We start from the raw sequence: 26,365 nt of genomic DNA on the forward strand, positions 1-26,365 counted from the left end.
TATATATATATATATATATATATATATATATATATATATATATATATATATATATATACTGTATATCTGTAGTGCATCAAGTTTGACTGCTGTTCCAAATCAGTTTTTACTCTGAGTTTTATATAAATATTGTACTAAATCATCAATGTACAACAACAAATCTAATATTCTTAACTCTGATCATTAAATTAAAATAATGGCAACCTTTTGCTTAAGTTACCATAATGAAAATAGAAGCTCAGGTCAGTGCCAAATATGCATATACATGATCTAACTCATTTGTATTCTACAGCTGATTAAAAATACAAAGGTAAATAAGCTCTTCATTCTATCATCATCTCTTCTTATTCTTCTTTCTGTCCCTCCTTCCTCCTCCTCTTCCTCCTCCTCTTCCCGCTCTCTTTCTAAGTCAGACGCTCAGAGGCTTTGACTTTGATTAATGGTGAGCCGAGCTCTGCATTAAAAGCCAGCGGCTGCAAGTGGGGCCAGATAAAAGTGGAGCACAGGAACAAGGGATGGGCGGGATGGAGGGAGGAGAGAGGAGTGCGGGACACAGTCACCAATCACTGTCAGCATCATTGTCCCAGGGTGACAATGGGGGTGGGGGGAAGTTGGAGGGGACAGCGCTGCTTCATTGAGCTGAATCTCACCCTCGTACAGGCCTGGCACATTGTCTCTGACAGGCTCTTCACACATAGGTCATAAGGGCACATATAAATGTACACATGGTCCTTATTTTACTCTGTCCAGCTTCTCCTCCCAGAACAGTCTCTGTTGTTACAATAATTGATAGTAATGAGATAGTCTTGCTGTTTCAGTTTTAGTTAATACAAAAACCTTAACAGCCCGAGGCACAACAGGTGAGCTGATAAAAATGGCATGAGATGAGCTTAGAGTTAACCAAGACTATACATCTCATAACATGTCTAAAAAGTATCTATAAAGACCACATTTTTTGTCTTTCGACTTTGCTTATTGCTTTACATTTGAATGGATAAACTGAGTTGAGAACAGAAGTTTAAGCTCTCCTCTCCAGCCACTTTTCTCACTGCAGGAATTTCTGAGTGGCGCACCCCTCCCCTGGGTCTGTCAGGAACAGTGTGCTTGTGGCCGGTAATTGATAATGCGGCCCAGGCAGCCCTAGCCCTGGTCAGTGGAGCGTGAACTAGCCTGAGAAGTAGAGAGGCTGGAAGAAGTGCACTGGGGTGAAGCTCAGTCCTCTAACTCTCTGTGTAGACGATGAGGGAGAAAGGGAGGGCTAGAGGTTAGAACCAAGGGAGGCAAGCGGAGTACAATCCACATAAACAGCTCATTCATTTGTTCACATTTGCATTTTCACATTTTAGAGGATGATTTGACACTCAAAACATGAAATATCAATATTAAATAAAACTAAGAAACAAGCCCAGTTTCCTACAAAACATAATAAAAAATAATAATAATAATCACTAAGGTTTCTACTAAAGGGATTGCTTAGATGCCTTTTAATGAGAAGAGTTATTCAGAGACATGGTGAGTGCAGATCAGGTGGAGTAACAAGTAGGTCTTTGCATTGAAGAGCCATGTGGCTGATAGGCACAGCATGCAGAGCTGGGCTTTTTAATGTGCTGTATTTATGGGTGCAGATATGAGGGAAGGAACTGGGATCTAATCAAACTTACTTGTATGTTTACAAATTAGTTTGATTAGGCAGTGTGGTGGCATAATCTCTTAAACTTGAAGTTTTGGTTTATTTTAGACTTCAAGAAGTGTATAATGACTTTAACATTTATAATTTGTCATTTTTATATATTATTAATAAAACTGACATGTACATAAAAGAGCAATTTGGTAGTCATCGACAATTTCCAGATAATCAGCTTTATTCTTGGACGTGGTTATAATTCAAGTTCAAAATTACAAAGCAACAGACATAATGCGCGCACATACACGTATAATATTTATACTGCCTCACAATGTGTGATGACTTCCATCATATGGTTCATGTAAAAAGTGAAGAAGAGCAGAGATCACAGTGCAGAGGGGAAAAAAACGGTTAAACTGACAGATCATCTGTGTGCAGCCAAGTGTGAAGCTGAAAGATGAAAAAGTTTGGGCAGCTGAGCTGAAGGATTATACATCATACCACAATGCTATTTTTACTTTAAAGGTTTAATATAACAAATAGCATTTGGTTCAAAAAGAAAAAGGTTATGTTGCATATTGAAAGCAGAATGCCTTTTACATTAAGTGTCACAAAAAATTCAGTTTTCAGTCTAGACCACATATTTATTTTTTTGAACAACGATGAGAAATGGTGCTTATGTTATTTAGAGAGAGATCTTTTGAGAGTCTGCTTTTTTAATTTTGTTCTCAGTGCCATACAGAACATTTCTGAAATTAAAATTATTTGCTTTGACTTGTTAAATAAATAGTGGTGAGAACAATTATGTTAAGATTTTAAATTTTGTTGAGTCGCAAACAAATTATATTGTTTTAATATAATATGTTTGGATAGAGATTTTAACAAGAACACAGAAAAATTCAAAACATCTCACCAATAAATTTAAAATCTATGGCACTTTAAGACACTTTAAGTAAAAGTATGCACTTTATTAATTGCATACTTTTACTGTTAAAACTAAACAGTGAGTCCATGTGGGTGGTTCATGTGAGGCTGCACAGCTTACTAGTCTTGGATGCTTGATGGGCACCTTTTTCATGGCACAATAGATGACTGACACAACAGTTAGTCTTTTTTTGTGACTTCTGAACACACTCACACACACACACACAAAGTATGCAGGTTATCCAACCAGCAAAGGTTTTATGGCTGCATGTGACTGCTGCCAACATTTGATAGCTTACTTGAACATATTCCCTGCTGAAATGTAGCACAATGTATTTCTGAAAACATGTTAGGAGAGCAATAACCCACACAGGAGCTGAATATTCTTTAAATCAAGATTGGCTGAGGTTTAAAGATTTCCCTGGGTCTCCAAAGGCTGTAAGTACATGCTCGTTGACCCTAATTTGCATAAAGCAGCCCTGACCTCAACTTTATGTAAATGAGGAGGAGCTGGTGTGACTCCCGGCCTCTTGAAATGCAACACCACACTAGAGAATTCATTGCAGCTTTGCTTATTTAGACGCTGGACATGATGGATACTTTGGACATATGCCATTAGTGCGCCTGTATTCAGCCAGTGCTACTCAGCTCAACAACAGATTAAATTTACAATTTATGCTTTCTGGACCAAAGCCAGACAATTCTAGTTAAATTATAGGTAAACTGCTATTAATTGAAGGTGAGACTTAAACTGAAAACTCAGAACTATGTTTATTGTTTCCATGCTTTTCTCTCATCATATTCATCAGTTCCTCAAGCCTTCTATCTCACCAAGATGTTTTTTGTTTTTGTTTTTCTGATGGTTTTTGGTTTGTTTGGTTTTTTTACTTTCAAGATCTTTATTTTGGCTGAAGCTGGTTGATATTTGTTCCCACAGGACATAAATATGGTTATGTGCATTGTAATCAACCTACTTTAAATAGGTAACTGATTAGATGTAAGAGGCAGCATTCTGTGAAGGATACTGGTAGTCTGCTGTATTTATGCAAAATTGCATAATTTGTTATAAGTACAGTATCTATCAAAACTAGGCTGATTTCTAATATGCACAGCTTGTGAAATTTGCATCATAGATTTTAAGTCGGTTTGCAAAGCAGAATGCATTTGTCTCATTTTATTAAATCATCACCTATTTATGATCAGCAAATCTGTAGTGGCTTCCAGTTTATATTGACGTGTTGATTTCATGTTACTCTCTCTATGTTTCTTGCAGCCCCATCTATAGTTCCCATCATGCACCAAATCAGCTCCACCATGAATAGCTTCACACTGTCATGGCCTCAACCAGAGCAACCTAATGGCATCATTCTCGACTATGAGCTGCGCTACTATGAGAAGGTAAGCTGTGTGTGTGCAGCTGAAGTGGAGTCACCTTTGTCTCTGTCTCTGCATATGCAAAGCTCGCTGCATGCACCGCTTCAGAGTCCAGGCTGTCCTGGATGTCTGTGAGCAGTCCCCCGGGTTGATAATATGTTCTGTCCCTGGATTCCCTCTATCTCTCCCACTGTTCTTTGGTTTCTTCTGCTGATGAAGTGAATAGGTTGACCTCTGCTCCAGGCTCACTCTGCACAGTGCAGTAACCCTGTCCCGCTGTGAAAATGCATTGCATCTAGAGGGAGCCGCATCGACCTGTCTCCTCACACACAATACGTCTGCTTTATTAAGTCACCAGTCCTACCCTTCAGTGGCTATACTGCTCCAGTATTGACCTGTAGGCTTTTCCCAAGGCCTTGGACATAATGATACTCAGAGACTGGAGACTCAAGCTTTTTTTTTTTTGTTTGTGCCTGTGTTTGTCCTTCTAAAGCTGATCGATGTAGCAAGGTTAATCTAGCTTCTTCTTTTTGTTTTTTTTAACCACTGTCATTTTAGGACTTGGTCCTGATTCACTGCTTTTGATGTAAGATAATAATCAATATAGTTTCACATTTTTTCTTTGATTCTTTTCAGTTGAGTTATTTACTTCTCACAAACACATTGTGTCTGGGGCTCCTGGATCAATATTCACAACACTTTCACAGAATAGTTTTGCCACAGTAAACATTTTCAGTCAGAATGAGCAACAATCATGTTTTAAAATGATGTTGCATTTGGATACTCAGTTGTTCTATAATAGCTTCAATGTTTGCCGTTTTCCCGGGTGGCATTGCACAGTTCATGCAGTTCGTGAAACTCAATCCAGCTGCCATGGCCCTGACAAACCTTATCTGCCAGACAGCTTAATGTCATGTAAATAACACTTATACAGCCCCCATTAGCTCATGAATATCAATGAAACCCAATCCCATTGATGTTTATATAGCACATCCTCAAACAAACAAATGAGCACAGCATAATCACAAATTGGAAAATTATCAAGGACAAGATTGTTAATTGCACTGGGATCATTCATATGACAAGAGAAGTTCTGCTTTTACACCGTCTCTCTGAACAAGCTTACATTTCCCTCAATGTGTTTCTGTCTGGAAATGTCTTATCTGTCTTGAAAACGTTGCACATGTGAGCGTGAGTAAGACACTGAAGGTGAGTCAGAGTGATTGCTTTGTGACACACTGGGCTGTCGAGATGAGATTTCCCCTTTGGTGGTCCTCTTTTGACACTCTGTATTTTGGATCTGACAAGGCTTTTCACAGGTTCTAAACAGACTTTCCTTCTGTCAGACACTGCTGTCTGAAATGTCAGTAGAGGTACGTTTTTACACCTGATTACTCACCAAATCTCTCTCGAAGGATGGATGGAAGTAAGGTTGACTGGACAGATGGATGGAAGGAGTTTCTTTTCATGTATTTCATTGATAGTTAGATTAATCCAATGGATAAACACTGTTCTCTGCTCTGAAATCAATTGTTTCAATGTTTCAGCTACAATCAGCACCACTGTGTCACAGCAGACATACACAGTAAGCAACTTTTAGGTCTCATGATAGCCCTTTTCTAAAGGCTGGTTCACATTGTGAGATTTGAAAAATTGTGAAAGACTTACGCAGATCACATTGTGTGAGCTTGATATTAGAGCCTTTTAATAACCCATGTCACAATGTCAGATTTAATAGCTGTCAGATTGTACGACTTCTTGCTGCAGCAGAATTGTATATGTCACAAGCATCTGACAGAAATTCCAATCTAACATTAAACGGAAATTAAGCACTGGTATTAACATTGATACTATTAGATTCCGACTCTAAAAGAGAGAGACGAGGTTGCGGAAAGAGAGCTGTAGACATAGGAAATGGCTTGGAAAAGGATTTGGTCACAGTAAGTTACTCTGTGCAGCTTTTCCAAAAAAAAAATCTGAACACAGTTTAACCAAAATGACCATCATTCTGTGTTGAAGAAGAATTCTGACATTAATCCAATAAACTGATTAGGAAAAACTAGAAACTTTTCTTTTTCAAAAGTATCATTCCCTGCTGTTCATCTTTTGCGCACAGCTTGTGGTTTGTCATGATGAAGCATCTTGATTAAAAAATTAAAAATAAAAAAGCCACCAATAAACAAACATTGACAGTACATATATGGACATTTTGGCATCAAAAGTGGCTCAAAAATTGACAGAAAAATCTGAAAACCTAAGTTTAGTAAAATATGTGAAATGCAATATGTGCAGAAACCTTGCAATACAGCAATAAAAGCTACAGTTGATAATGTTCTGAAAAGACTGTATTTCACCTGAAACCTTTACTAACTGCTGAAGGGTGTTCACTCAGCAGGTGTCACTCTCTTCTTCAGCTTTCCTTTTTATTCCAAAGTAAGTGGTCCCAGGACCCAGAAAATTGTGAAGCAAGATTAAATAAGTTAAAGGTTTGCAGGGAAAAAACTCAAATCCCATGCTCTTCTGTGTTCCTTTTTTTCCTCATACCCTTTTTTCATCTGGTTGCCTGAAAATTTGGGGAGGGTGGAAATAACTCAGCATACCAGAGGTCAGGCCCTCCATTAGGCTGGAGCAGAGCAGCCACCGGTTCTGATGGTGTCAGAGTAAAGGGTGTGTGTGCATCTGTGTGTGAGTTTGTGCCGGTGTGTGTGCGTGCGAGGGGCCAGCTGCAGTGCAGGTGTGTCCTTTCTACTTAACAATAGTAATGTCATGGTGCAGTGTAAGGAACTCAAGAGAAAAGCTAAAGTTTTACGGTTTTAATCTCTCACGTGCTTTGCATGCAATTAACAATGCCACGGATGAGGAGTGCTTAATATTCTGTTTTCTCTCTTTCTGACATCATAAATTCAACCACTCTTTGCAGAAACGCAGATGTTTTAGAGCCAAGTTTACCTTTCTAAAGGAACTTTTGAAAAGTGGTTTTTTTTTTCAGCTCTCCCTAAATTTCCCAGCAGGGGTATTCACATTTCTTCCTTCAGGCTTTCTTCTTTTTCTCTTTGTTTGTCTCCCAACAAGCACACACAGTTAGTTTCCAGGTGAATGAATGCATATGAAGAATAATCTCAAAGGGAGGTAGTTATGAAGAACAAACAAACAAACAAGATAAAACAAAGCTTAAAGATCTGAGGCAGATACTGTAAACTTCTCTTTAGGTATAATTAACATAAGATGATCGTTTTAAAGTGTGTTTTACTAAGCTTATTAGTGTTTCGCATGCCGCTGAGCCAAATTGCAGTCTATGAATCATAAAGGGTTTTTGTAGTAAAAGATCATATCGATATATAAATGAGTTGCTTTCTTTTAGATTTTAAAGAAAACAAGTTGATGGTAATTATTTGCAATTTTATTAATAACAATTTCAGTCTTTGAGATTTAAAATGCCTCCCCGTTTTGTTTTCTTTTATGGTTTGTTGCTTTAGGCAGTACATTTTATTCAGAAATATTAATGACTGGCATTTCTTTATTTTCACTTTGCAAAAGTAGCATAATACTGTTCTCTCATAAACCCCTTAATTTTGTGTGTGCCTGCAATTTGCATGCACGCAACTGTTTGAGCCTGCGAAGAGGACACATGGTATCCCACCATGTGTGTCTTTATGCCAAGTAGCCATGCTGTCCATGATGGTTTGTAGGCCCCTTTTTGTTGTTTTTTTTTTTTTTGAAAACCAGACACACACACATGCACACAATGTGAAGTGAACTGAAGTCGATTCAGACTTAACTTTATTTAGTTGGTATAATTTTAATGTTCAAAATAACATAATGTCTCTTACAACAGAAGTGACTTTGAGGATGACTCACAAGAGATGGACTTTTGGCTGAAAAACAGAAAAAGATAAGAAAAAAAGCTAAAAATGAGAAAAAGCAGGGAAAAGGAAATTAATCTCCCTTAACAGTTTATCCCAAATAAAAAAAAGTCTTTGTAATTACATAGGAAATTAAAGGTGTTAAGAAGTATAAAAGCTTTTGCTGTCTAGCAGTCCTACAAAATGATAGGATTAGAATTGGCTGAGCAGTAACACAGTAAAACAGATTTGACATAGTTTTATAATAACCTCTAAAATTATATTTGTATTTATATGATAACTTTCTGAAAATCAAATTTAAGGTGCAGGTGCCGCATAAGGCATCTGAAATAATAAAAAGGATAAAATAAAATCTGTTTGTGTGCATGTATGTGCATGCAAATTTAACAGAATGGGTAAACAAGCTAATTCTTAAATGTAAAGCTAAACATTAGTGAAATGGACTTGCTCAGTGTATGGCAGGCACTTTAAATACTAATCAACCAATGGTATGTATTGCATAATATTCAAATATATTTATATTGTGGTAATGCCAGTCTTGATTTGTTTTTATATAATTTTCCTGAAAGCTGCAGAGACCAAATTCCCCACAGTGCTTCCTGTCTGTCACCTCTGGCAAAGCTTCTGATTGGCTGTTCCACCATCTGCCTTCCCACCTGCAACTCAGTCTTGATTTAGCATGTTGGGGTGTGGTCCTTCTAATCCCCAATTGACTGGCAGCAGGGGAGGACCTCTCATAGCTGGAAGTCACTCTTGGCACAGGCCATTTATTGGCTGTCTCCAAACTTGCTGCAGTGCCAAATGCCAGCTCATTTTTAAGTGGCAGATGTGTGTGTGTGTATGCGTGTGTGGGTGGGTGGGTGTGTATTAGACATAATCCCCATTTGACAGACAGCATGAGGAGGCCATTCTGAGCTTGTGCTCCCTCAAGGGATGTGCACCCATTGGCAGTTTGCCATCTGTTTGCTCACCTGTCCTCCATTTATATACAACAGATGGGGGTGTGGTTTGGAAAAGAAATAGCAGGAATAGGCAAATCCTGACCCCAATGGGTGCAGGTGCACTCAACCATGGCTTCAACCATGTGAATAGTTGACTGTGGTTCTAGTCTCTCAAGGGGCTTCCTGTGCTTTTGAGTTCTTTCAAACACCCAAGCTATTGCTCTGAAGTCAAGTCTCATAAGTTTCAGTTTGCAGCACTTTGAAGAAAAAAACAGTTTGTTTGATTTTATGACGAAAAAAAGAATGTGAAATGATTAAACTCTCTAAACCAGTTACATCCACCATTCCATTTATAAATATGTTTTTCCTCTTGCAGAAAGAATGAAACCCTGTAATGCTCCACATCCTGAGCCCAAACATTTGTCTTCATCAAGCCCAGAGTGTCCAATAAGAGTTAATGTGATTGCACACATCATTATGTGAGCGCGTGTGTGTGTATGTGGGGTTAGGGGAAGCAGATTTCATAGCTGTGTTTACCTCGTCTGCTTAGTGACGGAGCAACCGGAATGATTCAATTACACCAATCAGATTGGATAATGATTTCAGTGTGGGTTGCCTCTGCCTCGAGTTTCTTATCGCTTCCTGCCATCTTTCATCCCCTCCACACACACTTTTCCTGCTTCACTTTTTCTCCCTTTTTCCTTGCCAGTTTTTTTTTTTTTGCCTTACACTTTTATAAGCTCATTTTCCCTCATATAATTCCTACATGTTTTTTAAAAAAGTACTAGTTAAACAGTGAACAATGGCTTGCTTACTAAGCTTATCAAAGACCACTTTTATTTACATTGTATTAGTGACACAGAATTATTTGCACCTTTGCCTGCAACTGCCCACTCTGGTTTGTCAGCATCAAGCTTTCAGCGGCCTGCAGTGGTGGGTGTACTGTAGGTGCAGTCTTATTTTCTGGCTGTCATATTCTCTCTGCGTTATGGGAAGGTGACAGGCTCAAGTCATTACTGATCCCTTATAGCAGATCCTGTACCTCCAGAAAGCTGCAGATTTTCCTGCAGCAGACAGTCTGACTGGCTCTGTTAAGTTTAGAAAGCAAAACAACATCAGAAATTAAATATAATTAATGGGTAGCTTAATATATGTATATATGTATAATCATGAATTTAAATGTCTCAAGAGTTTTTGTAAAAAAATATGTATCAGAGAGTTGCATGTGTGCTTTCAAGAGTGAAATTATATTTTTAACAGTTAAAAAATATATAATAACAAAGCAATGTACTTTAAAAGAATGCTCCAATGAGCAGTGACTGCACAAGGAATATTTATAGCATTTCCTGAAAATATAAAACGTCTTTGCTTGGTGGAACTGCTCTATTGCCACTTAAAAAGCAAAGACAGGCAGTTGTAATATTTATTTTTCCTCCAGTAATTAAACTACATTAGAAGGCACTTCTAAAGAGACAAACACACAAAGATGTTTTGTTACTCCTCCAATGAAGCTATTGCTCTTTGTAAATTGTGAGAAATTATCATTTGTATTACCATATTTTGCATTTGTACTACTGAATAAATAAGAGTGTTGTTTGTGCGATTTGTCTAGTTGTTTATTTTGTTTTCAGCTTTGTACAATGCAGTGTTGGAAGTTCACACTGCACAAGGCCTTTTCTTGTAACTAGAAAGAGAACATATTATCCGATGTTTAAATCTTTTCTAACAACATACAGTTTCAACACAATTAATCTATCAGCTCTGTCCCTGACTTCATCTTGTTTAGTATCAGTAATTTCTTTTTTTTTTGGTAAAGTGACTTGTATGACATGTTTAAAAACACAAAATTTAATAATCTTATCTAATTTTCTCCTAACTTAATCCACTTTCCTAACACTACTTCTTCAAGACTTTCAGACTCCTTGTTTTTAAGAATTGCCACGATCATGTTATTTTATATTTCTCTGACATCTTTTTCACTCTTAGTGATGTCTAACCTGGCCCTTGTGTTCATTCTTCTTCTTTCAGGATCACGCAGAGATTAACTCCACTGTGCTGCGCAGCCAAACAAATACTGCCCGCGTGGAGGGCCTCAGGCCGGGTACAGTCTACGTGGTACAGGTGCGAGCACGGACTGTGGCTGGCTTTGGCAAATACAGCAGCAAGATGTGCTTCCAAACCCTCACAGATGGTAAGGATTGCAGAGCCAGAGGAATCAGCTCTGCCTGCCTGTCTATCTGTGCTATTCCATTTTCACACACATACACCCATCTCTTTCTACCACTCATGTGCCTCCTCGTGTCTGTTATTGCGTTATTATTGGTTGGATAAATAAAAGAAATCTGTAATATTTGATTGCGCTTCTATTTTAATGGCAAAATTGATTTCCTTCACGGTCAGGTTTGAGTGTGTCTACAGGAGCTTTGAATATGTGAAATGCTGAGTGTCTTTTGTTTGCACAGCTAACTGTGCTTTATCCAAAATGCTTAGCTAATTGGTTTTTCACCCAGCCCTTCTGTTGCTGGAGAGCTGTCCCAGAATACATAACTGTGATTAGTAGTTGATGAGATTATTTATTTATTTTTTTGCCATGGAAGGCAGAGGGGCTGTTGGCGAGAGAAGGGACTGAAGAGGGGCTGCAACACCTGGTAAACTGGCAAGCATGTGGAACTATGTTCATTAGTGTAGGTGCAAAGAGGTGTGTGAGCAGAGTGTCAGTGAGGGTGGCATTTTACTTCCCCATAGCCCTTCCAGGCACATGAATTGGTGCTGCCATCGACACAGCATGATTCAGTCTGGATAGAATAATATTTGACTGGATATTTGGAACTCTAACTTGCTGAATGACTACGAGGTTTGTCTGTGTAGTCATCATTTATAATTTAAAGCAGGAGGAACATCCCGACTTTGTATAAATACTAATAAAGATCATAACAGCATACGACACGGTAATGATCTTAAGGGAGAAGAAAATGGGAAGGATAAATGATGATGAAGGTGATCATTTTGTGCCTATTTACCTGAGCAGAGCAGATGTGGTGGCACAGACGTGGCCCCTTTGCTCTCCTTCCGCACAAATTACCTTTTCTTTACACGTATATGCACGTGCACACTGCAACATACGTGCAAGTGCTCCACACTCGTGCACTGTGTTTACAGTTTATCCTTTGGCTGGTTGCCATAGCACGACATTCGTCAAGGCAATTAGCAGCAGACACTAGAGGACAGCCGATGATAACACCCACGCCTCCACCTCCTGCCCCTCTTACCAGTCTTTTCTCCTACCATCAAACCGCTTCATTACCTCATGAAGACAACACCTCGCTGCTCTTCCGCTATATGTCTTTCTTCAAGACGTACAAACCCCTTTGTCCTCATGTCAGTGCAGTTTTAGACTTTTGCATGGCGTTCTCTTGCCACCTCTGAGTCTCTCACACACAGACTCGGGATTGGTCCATCATTTTTGTAAACTAATGTCACAGGTCTGCAGTTCTCTAACAAGCTCAGCCTTCAACAACAAACCTGATAGTAGTGGGAACCTATTTACAATTTGAATACACATTTGTGCGATTTCAAAGTGTCAAGGTAAGTTTCTATTCTCATATGGGCAAAGGGGAAGATTTATATGGACCTCTCACAACTAATATACATCAAATGATAACAGAAAAAAAAAACTGCCTAGAAGCTCAAGTGGCTGGAACAGCATTCATGCTGCTTTATTGAAACATTCTCGATAAATGTGCAAGTTAAAAGAGTTAGCAATCCCTGTCACATTGAGTTTCCTCATATATTGTAGCTTTCACACGGCTCCAATGATGCATTAGTTCTCCCTTTATCACTTTAATCCAATAGGTTCATTCTGCACGGGGGATGGGATTTAGAAGCTGCTGATTTGCCTTCAGCATGCTAAATCATGCATTGCTTTAACTATGGTGCTCTAGGTGTCAAAGTCGCCGAAAGACAGGCACACAAAAAGATAACTGAAAATTCAGCTACATAGCACTTTTCAATAGGCTTTTAGGTTGTCCTCTAGACCAACTGCAGTCAACTATGGCTGAATTAAAACATGGTGAGGCTCTATGTGTGCCTGACAGTAGATGACTTTCTTATTGAAGCAACATTTGAAGAAATATTTCCTCGTCCTCTTTTTTTATGATAGATCCAGCAGTAAGGAGAGTTGTGAGGTCTGTCTCTGTCTTTCTCACTGTCAGTTTTGTGTGCGTGTCTCTCTCTCTGTCTCTGCCTTTCACCACTTAATCAAACACAACATGTCAGCTGGTCTTGCAAGTAATATACAGGATTCCGGTCAGCATCTCTTTTCAGAGAAATCTATATATTTTTCTTTATCCATTAGAACAGCCAGTCCAACCTCATAATTTTGTTTTCCAACTTGTCTTTTCATGTCTAAAGCATCCTCTTACTATATGTACACACACTTCCAAATAAACATAGCCATCCTTCTAAGTCATTCTCAGTACCTGATTGTCCTTTCTTTGTGAAACCCAGAAGACTTCAAGTCTGAGCTGCGGGAACAGCTTCCTCTGATTGCGGGGTCAGCAGCTGCTGGAGTCGTCTTTATTGTTTCCCTTATTGCCATTTCCATTGTGTGCAGCAGGTAAGCAAATTTCCTTTTCCCTTGTTTCTTGTAAGACACACTACAAAGTTAGCATCGTAATTGATCCAGGTGTCCTTAAAACACACAACTATATATATATATATATATATATATATATATATATATATATATATATATATATATAGTTTGTTTTGTTTTGTTTATTAATATAATCTAAAAGTGTCCCATTCCACATAAGAGCTGTACTTAGAACACTTTTAAATTAAAACTTAAATGCACATATATGCCATTGACTAGAAACTAATCCAATGGAATAGGTATAATGCCTAACTGATTTAAAGAAATATCCAAAGCTTTTGGTTTAACAGAAATAAATGTGTTAATATCCATTATGAATTCTGCAAGATCTTTGTTTTAGTTCATTAGTCGTTTTACATGTCAGTCTAGTAGGCTGAGTAAAACAGATGAGTTTAACCATCAATATAAGGATTTATATTCAGAGGTCTTGAGTTTTACATGATGACCATCTTCCTTTATTGAAGCTACACACACAAGATAGTGGTGTGTTAAATGCACAATCAGGCTATCCTCAGGTATTCCCTGCATTAGTTCTGATTTAACTTTATATACAAGTTAACATTGAATCCTTAAAAAAAGTACATGATCATACTATGAAAAAGATTATTAAAATAAAAGTTGAACATCCCTGCTGCTTGTACCGCATTATTTTCAAATCCTCTATTGTCAGAAACTGCAACCTTCAAGCTAAAATTTCAGACTTTGGTAATGGTAAGTATTGTCAAAGACTGGTTAAAGGAATAAGACAAATCTATGTCATTAACATTATTATTTTTCTTGTTTTTGTGTAAATAATATTATGCAGGCATTTCCATTCAGAGCTGGCTCTACTCTTAATTTCATTTTACATGACACATTGCAACATTCTAAAATTAGCACTCCAAGACAAATGTAACTGGTTGAAGAAAACGCAAATAGAAAATAATAATTTTCAAAGTGACACAGCCAGACCATTTTTTAACAATAACACTCTCCTAGATGTTCTGGTTGTGCCACTTTTGAAAAAATTTTGGTTACACAAAATTACATATCAAGTAAGAAATTTAATCTTTTTCCTCATTATCTTCTTTACTATCTGACTTCGTTTTTGCAACCACAGAATTTGAATAAATTGATATTCTTGGGAGAAAAAAAAAGTAACTGGCTTTTCTTTTTTGTTGAAATCAGTAGTTATTCCACTGTTTCGTTTCATTGTCCTGCCTTCCTCTACTTTGTAAGATACCAAAAATGAAGATACCAAACAAGCAATAGATGTGATAGAGGAGAAAAATGTTATAGAAAGAAGAGACTGCATTCCATTGAGAATGTGACAACTTCCACTTTCCTCTATTAGGCCAATCTTATTTTGCAGCAGTTTGTCACTTTGTCAAATTCTTGTCTTGCTCCACTTAAAATATATGGAAGTTAAATTTTCTCTTGTGCAGTGTGCAAGTTTAAGCAAGTCAAGTGTTCATCAAATAGGCCAGGCTCTTTTGATGCCGAGGCAGAGGAGACAGATGAAAAGGAGAGAGATTCTATCAAGGTCTAATTAAAAATCAGCTCATTTTCATAAACTTCACTTGCCACTGCTAACCCGTTGCAAGTGATTCAATTTCAACTGCGGCATTTTCAGACCATACAGAAAACCACGAACACTCTTCCTTTTCATTCTCTCAACTCTTATGTTCTCTCTCAATATTCCCTGCTCCCTTAGGAAAAGAGTTTACACCAAGGAGGCGGTGTACAGTGACAAGTTGCAACATTACAGCACAGGAAGAGGTGAGTCCACATTAATGCTTATAGTTTCAGTGGTTAATGATCCAATATTGTTTTTTGTTTGTTTATTGTGGTCTTTTAATGGATTGCATAGCTGAAAATCTGGGTACCACATTTTACTCACCATAGCCATCACCTTGACCATGGACCAGATTACAAACATGGTGCAAAACTTGTATTTACTAACAGGCTATATTAGTAAGGTTATATTGATAAGGTTGCCCCTAAAGTGGTTGGGGATAGGGATTTTTGCATGTCCTTATACATAGTTGTGGGAGATTAACTATCAGAGTGCAAAGTACAGAATATATATTTAAACATGCATGCTGATTTACTAAGCTTTTGTTATGCATTTCACTGCTGAGTTCACCTTTTATGTAGCGCAGAAAACAAAATTGGTATGTCTTAAATTTTTAGCTTAACTTTACAGCCATATGTGCTGCAAGAGGAAGGCTCAGGTGAAGGGAGGTATTTGCACTCTGTGTCAATTCATTTGGAATGCCAAAAGGAGAAATGCCAAACCGTGTTATTCTTAATTAACTGGGGTAATTCCAAGGTGACCTGGAATGCCTGACTAGAGTCATGAATACCAGCACCAAATCTTTTGCTTCTTGGAGTATTAGTTTTTTTTTTGTTTGTTGTATTTTGTTTGTTGCAAATATAGTCTTGAGAATATTGGACAACAGTGTCAGCATTACATAAGTATTTTATATACATTATTTTATGTTATACTATAGATCTAATTGAGTAAATTCATTTGAAATTTGGACTTCCTAATGTGCAATTTCCAAACAGTCCAAAGCAACACATGTTCTACTTTGCAGAAAAAGTTCTTGCTATTAATCAACTATTGTCATGGTTATTAAATATAAATATGTTAAATATGTATGTATTTTATGGAATGTTTCAAACATTACAAGACAGTTCTGCCTTGATGAAGATAAATGCTTTCTGATCACTTATACAGTACATGTCTATTTTCACATTTGTTTAATGCTTTACTCCTGTAATATTACCTATATTGAAAGTTAGAGACATAATAGTTGTACAGAGTGCATAAAAGAGGTGCACATAAAGTGAAAGTACAATAACCAACAGTTTTTGCTGGTGGATGTAAATAGCATTTTTCTCCCTGTACAATAAGACATTGACTGGCATAACTTTAGGCTGATAGCAATGATTGAGTCATATTTAAGGTCCTTCCGGGCATTGACTGATGAGTAGACGAAGCCTGAAGGCACAGCCATACAATCTCTGACACACTCGGTCACACACATGCACACATGCACACCAAAGAATGTGTACAGGGCTTTGTACCTCAAATGAAAGCCCTACATACTGCCAACTAAGCAGTCTGTAAAGGGGCTCACTTGGGGGGATTGAGTTTTGTTAAACCTGACACAGCGAAGTGTTTCAACACAGTTACTTTGTGTCAAAGCCACAGCACTGGCAGTTCGGGGCTCATTAATGCTGCTGTGGACACACAAAAGAGTCACTTTGGTCATAACTGTTTTTTGGGGGTGGGACACCTAATCAAATGAATTTACTACAAATGATGAAATTAAAAAAATCTGATAAAATTGTAGGTTATTTTGCCAAATAAACTGTTTAAAGTAAAGAGGACAGAATACTGATAAAGGATCTAGAACACAGATTTGGTTATTAAATTCTCACAATTCCTACACTCACAAAGCAGCCCCATCCCCACACTCCCACCTTATGGTGCTTTGTTGTCTTCTATTCTCTCAAGATTTGACTGACAATTTTGTAATGACAGTATTCACTGCAGCAATAAAATAGAACCACTCAGCCAATTGTTTTGGGTAAACCTCCAAAAATTCAGTTTTACCCAGCCTCCTGCTGCTCCAGATGTTGCCACACGCATGTATTATCATGTTTGCTCATTTTCAGTCAACCTCAAGAGAAATGCCGCTTCAGCAATGATGTAGATTCAGTGATGCAACTGAATGGTCATTGCTTTGAAATGGAATCTTTACCATTAAACCAAAACACAGGTGTGAGGTTGTGACAAACAGATTGGAACCCACACATGAACAAATACAATACATCAAGCGGTGCATCACACCTACATGAGTCAAAGGTTATTTTTGTTCGCTTTAGTTTTCTACTGCATCACTGTGACCTCCATTCATTTTGTTCATACAGTTTTCTAAATAGCTCCATGTTTGTTTTGTGTTCCTAACATCACTACCTTTTAGTTTGTGTTTAATAATATTTAAGTTTTTGTTTTCATATTTTTTTTATTTTTCATTTTTGTAAGGGTTTGCCACATATCAGAACTAACACAAGTTGAATCTTACCACCCTGTCTGTTGTCTTGTTGCTGCAGAAGATATTTGTGCCTTACCATTGGATGGTCATATTTATTAAAATCCAAATTGAAACTGCAATAAACAGATTTAGTCATGATTAGATCCAAAAATACATGTACTTTTAGTTATTTATCTCCTGCCGACATGATTGGTGGGGAATCATGTAATCCCTGTGTGTTTGTGTGAACGTTTGTTTGTTTGTTAGCTAAATATTGCATGCACCTCTAGGTATATTTCATTGAAATTCTAAGAAAGTAATCACTGCATGGATAACAACTGATCAATCTGGAGTTAATCTATGGGTGCCACAGCTGATTGATTTTAGTGAACTAAAAAAAAGCTATAACTCTCTCTTGAGTGTGAGATATTTATTTAAGGTTTGAAAGGCAAGGCATTGGGCAATATGCATCCCTTTAAGGAATGCTACTTACATTCTTTGTTTGTTTTTGCTAATACATACTACCCTATTACATCTAAATGCTTAAGTATAAGGACAAAAGGTTGCATCAGTATAGTGTTTTGACATTGGTAATTATGTTTGTCACTCTTATTTTTTTCATATGATGTAATACAAAGGCCAAACATTTTATCTGTGACAATGTTTGGTTTGGTTTGTTAGTCTTAGACTCACATAAATAGAAACTAATTCACTATAGGAATCTTGTACTACCCAACAATTGTTTGTTAATTCAACAAAGTGTGTAATCACTGAAGATATAGCATTACTCTCGCTCTCTGTTTTTCCTCTTTATACAACAAAACAACTTCCATCTCACCCTATTTGTTCCTCATGGGTGGTTTCACTTTCACTTCAAGCTTGGGTCCTCTACCAGAGGCCTGGGAGCTTGAGGGTTCTGCACAGTATCTTAGCTGTTCCTAGGACTGCTCATCTGGACAGAGATCTCTGAGGTTGTTCCTGGGATCTGATGGAGCCACTCTTCCAGTTCGGGGGTCACAGCATATATATATATATTTATATACACACATTTCCATATTACATTCAAAAATTAACAGACATTATGTTCCCTTGCTGAAAGGCTAATGTATGGAAAAGTCTTTCATTTAAAAAGATTAACTTTTATGAAGCCACCATTTCATTTACTGACATTACCGTTTGTCTTAAGACCATAAGTAAATTTGGTTAAGTACGACCACTAATTTGATTTTGCCCGTGGCTGTATTAGATCAGTGTAAGCATTTCTCCTGTGTGGTTGATTTGTGGACACATTAGGGCCACTCAGTAAACAAGCATAGCAGACAAATAGCAAGGTCATTGACAGGCATTTGTGAAAATGCTGTGATTAAGTGGTGTGCAGTAAAATTTAACTTAAATTAATCTGCCACAGCAACAAATCCATCTGACTTACACTGTGCATGCTCATTCTGTCACCAGATCTTACTGATCAGAGCATGGAGTATCCTGGAGTTTCTGTTACTGGGATGTTGGCCGCAGTTCCTGTCAATTGTCTTATTTAAAAAGTGGAATGGTAGATTTGTTGGCATGTGTTCCAGTATTTCGCTATAAGACTGGGTAGTTTGAATTCTGTTTCATTTGCAAATTATTCCAAAGCTATTTTGAAGGGGCATTAGACTTTCAAGAAGTACAATTGCCAAGGTAGGTGTGTGGGTGCTAGCCTACTCTACAATAATATATCAATAATATATATTTTTACAATATGTTTAAGGTGGGATAGATTCTCTTTTGTTGTTTGTAGCTTTTAAACACAGAGGTTTAATGTCGGGTTACCTCAGAACCAGCATCGGAGGAATACAAAATACTGTATATGCATTTGGTGAGAGCTGATGCATTGTAGAACATCACTCCTGTGAACAATGCTTTTGTCACTCAGATTTGCTATCTGTAGGCATACATTGATAAGCCATGTAGGTTGGGTGTGCTTGAACTGCCAAAGGAAAACAGAGGCAGCTTAGCAAGCATGTCTTTATTTTTTGCACCGATATGATGCATCCTCTGTGTGAAAAGGATTGGGGGTAGTTCTTAAAATAACATACAATAACAATGTATGATTTAACAGAGAAACATAGCACTGTCACAAGATGCTATTTACCCTTCTGTATAATACTGAAAAGCCAAAAACAACCTAACTGATTCATAAGCAAGTGATGCAGATATGCTTTTTAATCCAAAAACACTAATGACTTTTCCATTTAAGTGTTATATCTGTACACTTACTTGAGAAAAGTATAAAACAATGATTTTACATATTTAAGTCGATGAGTCACTGTAGCAGCCATTCATCATCTCCCAACAAAGTGGTTGTTTTATATACTGTTAAAGATAGAAATGATGTTTGAATACATTTACTTTATACACTCAGATGAAGGGCCAATAAAATATTAACGTGAGAGTCTTTTTTTATTTATTTATCTAGTGACCAAAAAGGATGAGTCCAGTTAACCGATACTGTACCACTGAGAAGGAGAAAAATAAAGTGTTTGAATTGTAAATTATAAATGAAAGTGGGTGTTGGGCTATAAATTAAACAGTAAAGGGTGTATGCTTATTTGAAGGTATGTGTATTTGAGCGTAAGATTTTGAAAATATGCAAGTCCATATGCTTAGAGCTGTGTATGTTTCCCATTGAGATTTAATAATATGCCCTACAACATTTGCAGATGGAAAGACTTTATGCACTGGAAAAACCTTCTCATAAGTTAACTTTAATCCACTGTATAGAATGTCTAATGATCAATTACACTCAGCTAGACAGGGTTTGAGGCAATTATTGTGGTAACTACAATCAATCTATGGTCAAGTGCAAGGTGAGACACTTTGATCCCAGGACTAAAACCTATCTACATTCTGTCTCATGAGAACCCTTTATTCTTTGTAGCCTCTGCAAATGACTAGGCATAAAATTGGCTTGATGGAGCTGGATTTATTCAAATCAAAGCTGTCAAGGCTTGAAATAAACAGCTCTGAGAAAGAAGGCTGCCCTTCGATGTCACTTTAGAGATGACGACTTGATGTCTGGTTGCTTGCTGTGCATTCTTTGGCAGCATATTGAATTTGTTTACAAGTGTTTTTCCCCACCCAGTCTGTCGGCACAGAAAACCTGTCCTGAGACATCTTCAGTCTGTGGACTCTGCTTGCCTATTGCAGAGTTGCATAAAGAGCTGGTTGATTGCATAGTGGTTTTATCTCCTTATGAGCTCCTATAGCAAAAGGCTGCAGGAAAATTGGTTCTACCACGATCAAAGAGCAGATATTGCAAGGGTGAGAGATGAAAAAGTAAAAAGCTGTCTGTATTTATGCTTTCTCTATACCCTCATTTTTCCATTTTTCTTCTTAATCTTCTGCATTTTTTTTCTTGTTTTTAAGAAATGAATCATCAAACCACCATTTTGTCTTTTTTGTAACTAAGGCTGTTCCTGTAGTCATCTATTAAGACTTTTTAATGGATGTAAAACACAAGTTTTTTTTTTCTTTTATATATGCTGTATTTGTCTTGTCTCTGATGAGGGCCATAAAGAGCAAATAGATACTGCATCATTTCCTGCCATTCAGATTTTGTAGGGACTTTAAGTAGCACTGTATCACACTGAGACTTAAGCTACAACTTGAAGAATAATTGTCATCATTCAATGTACATTAACCAAATCAACATCAACAGTACTGTCTTCTGCTCACTGAAAGCACTTTGGTTGTTCTAGAACTCTCTTTGCGAGCCGACATGTCTAACTGCCCCTCCCCACTGGGCTGCCCGACCCACTTCTCAGGCTCCCCGGGAATGAAGATCTACATCGACCCCTTCACCTATGAAGACCCGAACGAAGCTGTGCGAGAATTTGCCAAGGAGATTGATGTCTCCACTGTCAAGATAGAGGAGGTCATTGGTGCAGGTATGGCAAATACATGTCTTAACATTTTATGTGTGTGCACCTTAGTGCTTTTATTTTGTGTGTATGTTCATCTGTATTGCTGTGTTTTTGTGCATTTCTGTGTGTTGTATGTGCAGTGAACATCTGTATACAATTAAGTTCAGCCTGTATCTGTTTTGGGTCTTAAAGCCAACCCTCTTAGCAGCTACATCAGATGGGTAACATGTCAAGTCAAGCCTATGTCAAGTGCACCAGAAGTATATGGGGCAGCTACCCTGGGACCTAACAGCATTATATTTAACTCAAGCCTTTTAGCCTGTTTCCTGTATTGTTATCATTTTAGATCTTCCTGTATTGGTTTTGCTCTAAAAAGTGTTTTGCCTCCTTTAAACATTTTCTTTTACTATACATGCCAAACATACCCAAATATATTTGTTTCTATCCTAGTTTAAGATTGAATATTAAAATGTATTTTAAAATGTTAATTTAGATGAATAGCTTAAAATTAACTTGTTGTTCACTTGAGGGTAAAACAGCAAATTTTTTGGCACATCTACTCTTCTATAACTTGTCCTTTTCTTTCAAGTAATTTTTACAGCCAAGAGAACATGCTGAGTTTGTTCATACAAATGCTAAAATAAGGTTGTGTTACTGGGCCTTAAATAGCTCCTGAACCCTGGCCTGCACAGCAAGCTAGGTGTGAATGAGATAGGGTAGAGGTAAGAATGCAAGGAGACTAACTAATTAAGGATTTCCATTTTTTGTTGATTTCACTGTATGACCTCTCTGCTGGTCAGCAGGGCAGTGATAATTATTTAAATGAGGGCCAAAAATTTACCAGATAATGCATGGTTGACATTCTTTGAATTATGAATATGAAGACCCTCAACAGTATATTAGGAAAGATGACTACTATGAGTCAGAGGGGCCACATGATTAAGAATAACACAAGTAGAATAATACTCAGCATACATGAAATACATCAATATATTTACTGTTTAAACTAATAATTAGGGCATAACATTACTTTCTACTTGACAAGGGACTAGAAATGTCTGATTAAAAAAAAGGAAGTAATGGGTCTGAGCATAATAAATGTGGTCTTTGTGACATGTATGGCACCAATGACTTCTTTGTTTTGACAGAGAAACCACTCTACTTTTTTGATTCAAACCAGGTGAGTTTGGAGAAGTGTACAAGGGACGTTTGAAGCTGCCTGGTAAAAGGGAGATCTATGTGGCCATCAAGACCCTGAAGGCTGGCTATGTGGAGAAGCAGAGGCGAGACTTCCTGTCTGAAGCATCAATTATGGGCCAGTTTGACCATCCGAACATTATCCGTTTGGAGGGTGTGGTCACAAAGAGCCGTCCGGTCATGATTGTCACAGAGTTCATGGAGAATGGTGCCCTCGACTCATTCCTCAGGGTGAGTAACTTTTATAAAAACAAGCTGGATACAGTTAGATGTGATAGTTGGATGAAAATATTGCATAATGTGGCTGAGAAATTAATTTGGAAGTCAGTTATTAAACACTTAAAAAGAAGTTGACTTTAAGAAATATTCTAATATCAATTGGAATTAGCTTTTTTTAACCTGAGAATATATTCAGTGACAATGAACATTCTTTCAATCACTCTTAAATTGGAAATTTCCACATTAGATAAATTTATCAGCTTTTAATTTCTGTAATAGAACTTGGAGCTAATAATAGACTCCTCACTCTTTCTTTTATAGTCAGGATTGAGGAGACATACAGCCTAATCAATATTCAGCTCGCTTTTTTTTTCTACTTCAATCTCATGGATTGGCGCTCTATTCCACTTTGATCTATGGTGGGTTTAAATGGGCTCTTTGAAGTTGGCTTTGCTAACCGCCACATCCGACTTGTGTTTCCATCGATCTCTTTTACCCTCTTATTTGTTACTTTGTTTCAAGGGTTCAAAGCTTGCTCTTGAGAGCATTTACACAGGAATAGGGGCACCATGAGAGGATGTTAGGATGATGGAGGAATGTATGCCAGAATGCTACAATGCTCAAACACCTACAGTGAGGAAGCTCAACTTCATGAATTTATTTTGCTATCTTACACAAGCAGATTTATCCTCTGGACGTTAAGAGGATTACATGTGCAAAAAAAAAAATACCCAACAACCTCAAAATGTTAATTTTCCAATGTAAAGTATATCCAACAAACAGCCAGGCCAAAATGGAGGAGAGAAAAAATAAACGGGATAATTATCACATAATTTCAAATGCAACTGCCTGCTCCAAGAACGTCCTCTCATGTAGGTATTAGTGTGACAAAATATCTTGTCTTATCTTCAATAAACCCTCAGGTTGTGGTAATATTATACTGTATATGGCAAGGCTTTTCTTATTCTGAAAGTGAAGTATATAATCCTAAAGAGCAGCACTAAACCTAAACAAACTAATTGAATCCTACTTTATATATCTACCCATACATCTACGCATGACCCTACTTCTTGCCTTTAATTTGAAGTCACAAAGAGTATTTATAAGTATTCACTTTGATATGGGATACACCTTCAAGAAGTCAATAAACTATCAATTGCCACTAGTCTTTAACCCAAATAGATGAAACATAAATATGCACATAAATGGCTTAAAAACAAGTTATAAAAGTAGTACATGACAAAATTCAGGATCAGGATTTCCTTGCCCCCAGCTTGAATGTGCAAAAATTAAACCTAGAGGTTATGAGAGATTTGGACTAAATTACAACAGAAATAATGCATGTACAAAATACATGTTGTACTATTGTCTCTCAACACAGTTTAAAAGTTAAACAGTTTAATGAATTAATAACGATCCCTAATATTTTAGTCAACTGAGCAACAATAATTCAGTAAAAGACCAACAATTTGTTCATTGCCACTAAATGCCTTTTTGCTACTATTAACCTAAATTCCCCAGCAAATATCGTTTATGTTAAAGCTGACAAAGATAACAGGTAAATAACTATTTTCATTTGCTTTATCTGTGTCTTTCAGCAAAACGATGGTCAGTTCACAGTGATCCAACTGGTAGGAATGTTGCGTGGGATCTCAGCAGGAATGAAATATCTCTCAGAAATGAATTATGTTCACCGTGACCTGGCTGCACGGAACATTCTTGTCAACAGCAACTTGGTTTGTAAAGTTTCCGACTTTGGTCTGTCACGCTATCTACAAGAAGACACATCAGATCCCAGCTATACCAGCTCTCTGGTAAGTACTGTTTTGTTTTGTTTTTTATTTGTTTTTCTTTCATTTGCTTCAGTTTTAGGGATAATTCTATTGACTGACATGTTGGTTATAATATAAAGACTTCTGAGCAAAATTTTACTGACACAATTTAAAAACTCCATCAAAACCATCACCCATCAGTCTTTGAAGTTTTGACATTGACACTGTCTCATTCTTTTTAAAGCCCTTTCACCTTTTCAGTGCCTTTCATTTTGCATGAGCTGTCACTGTCTTTTTCTTCAAGTCCCATCCTCCTCTTTTCTATACTCTGCATGTCACGGACTGGAGGTCTGTCACATCTTCATTAGTGTGGAGACAAGCCTCCTCTGGGAAGGCTCCTCTCTCGTTGGCATGCCCAAAGTGCAGAGAAACCAAAGGGCATTGCAGCCTCTCAAAATGACATCTCCCACCCCTCTCTCCCTCCCCCCCTTCCCCTCTCACTCCTCATTCGTTATTACTGGGGCATCATGGGAGGCTTTGGCTCCTCATTAACTCCTCCACGCTACAGATCTGTAATTATTAGCAGCCATCGTTAGTTCATCTTCTGCTCTCCTCTTCCTAATTCAAAACACACTTTTACACCCTCACAAACACACGGCCCAGGTCATTAGGACGCGAGACATGCCTCTGGTTGCATGGGTGGTTTTGAGTGCCTGTGCGCACATGAGCATAAAAGGGTGTGTGTCTGTGTGTGTGCATGCCCATGTATATTGTCACCTCATTGACTGTGTTTAAGGCTTTGTTGCAGATAAGGTTGTTTATTGCTTATGACCCACATGTTTCCATCTGCACTGGTGTAAGTAGATCTTAGATCCATTACAACAGAAGTACAGAGTAACGTACAAGAATAATTTTAACATTCATTTCAATAAAAGTACTATAAGAATTTAATCTTAAGTGTTGTGAATATCACCAAATAAATATTGTTAAGATATTAAAGTAAGCATACTGGTTGAGATCCTGTGATCTATTACTACATGTGAAACCATTAGATTATCATTATTCTGAAATACTGGTAAATCAGCATCATGTTATTGTTGCAGCAGCTGGAAAAGAAGCTATGTAGAAATATTTACAGGAAGAGTTTCATGTGAGAAGTTATATTAAATCTGCTCTTACTGATTTAATATTTTCTCTCATTTTCAATTTTCTTGAGATATTGAATTATTTATTTGAAATATTTATTTAAATCAAACATTTACTAAAATGGCACCATTTAAGAAATTGTCCATAGAAAAAAAAAAAAACATTTTTCCTGGACTTGTTAATTTCTCTCAGATATCTAAATTAAATTCTACCTGTCAAATATTGGAGAGAAAGGAAACCACCGGTTTAATCTTCAAGAATGTGTTAAGTTTGCTGAAAGGTTTTATTACCCATTGTGAGAAATCTTTATCCCAAATGTAATGTTTAACTAAAGCTGTCAAATAGATGTTGAAGGGTATAGAGAACAATACCGGTATTTGAAACTGTGTGAAGTGATTGAAAAAATAAAGCATCATAACACAAACCTACTCGTATAATGCCATTATGTCTAGAATGTAGCCCCATAAGTGCAGTACTTGAAAAGAAACATACCTATTTACTCTCAACCAGTGTTGTCTCTGCATTTTGCACACTATAAGGTCCTTTGTTACAATAACAGCTCAACAAAAATAGCAAAAAAATGTTATAATAGCTCAAAGTAATAGTAATAATTATTCTTATCAAGTACAGAAAGCTTACAGAGGAAATAGATTTGTAATGTGTACATTTATTTGCAATACTTGTTGTTTTACTGAACTTTGTCCTGTAATTCACCTGAATTCTT

The 26,365-nt window shown here is 37.2% G+C and overlaps 1 protein-coding gene across 3 annotated transcripts in view; it reads left to right on the forward strand.

The window, feature by feature from the left end:
- The window catches only part of LOC108245532 (ephrin type-B receptor 1-B), a 164,173-nt gene that overhangs the window by 121,855 nt on the left and 15,953 nt on the right, over window positions 1-26,365 (forward strand). The window contains exons 6-12 of one of the 3 annotated variants that reach the window (XM_017432532.3): window positions 3,822-3,946; window positions 10,755-10,917; window positions 13,233-13,341; window positions 15,074-15,138; window positions 21,143-21,331; window positions 22,488-22,735; window positions 24,322-24,537. In XM_017432532.3, coding sequence (XP_017288021.1) covers window positions 3,822-3,946; window positions 10,755-10,917; window positions 13,233-13,341; window positions 15,074-15,138; window positions 21,143-21,331; window positions 22,488-22,735; window positions 24,322-24,537 — 1,115 coding nt within the window. The remainder of the gene's footprint in view (window positions 1-3,821; window positions 3,947-10,754; window positions 10,918-13,232; window positions 13,342-15,073; window positions 15,139-21,142; window positions 21,332-22,487; window positions 22,736-24,321; window positions 24,538-26,365) is intronic. The other 2 variants (XM_017432534.3, XM_017432533.3) reach the window with 2 other exon arrangements.

This window comes from Kryptolebias marmoratus, linkage group LG20 (assembly GCF_001649575.2).
Source record: "Kryptolebias marmoratus isolate JLee-2015 linkage group LG20, ASM164957v2, whole genome shotgun sequence".
NCBI classification, from domain to species: Eukaryota; Metazoa; Chordata; class Actinopteri; order Cyprinodontiformes; family Rivulidae; genus Kryptolebias; species Kryptolebias marmoratus.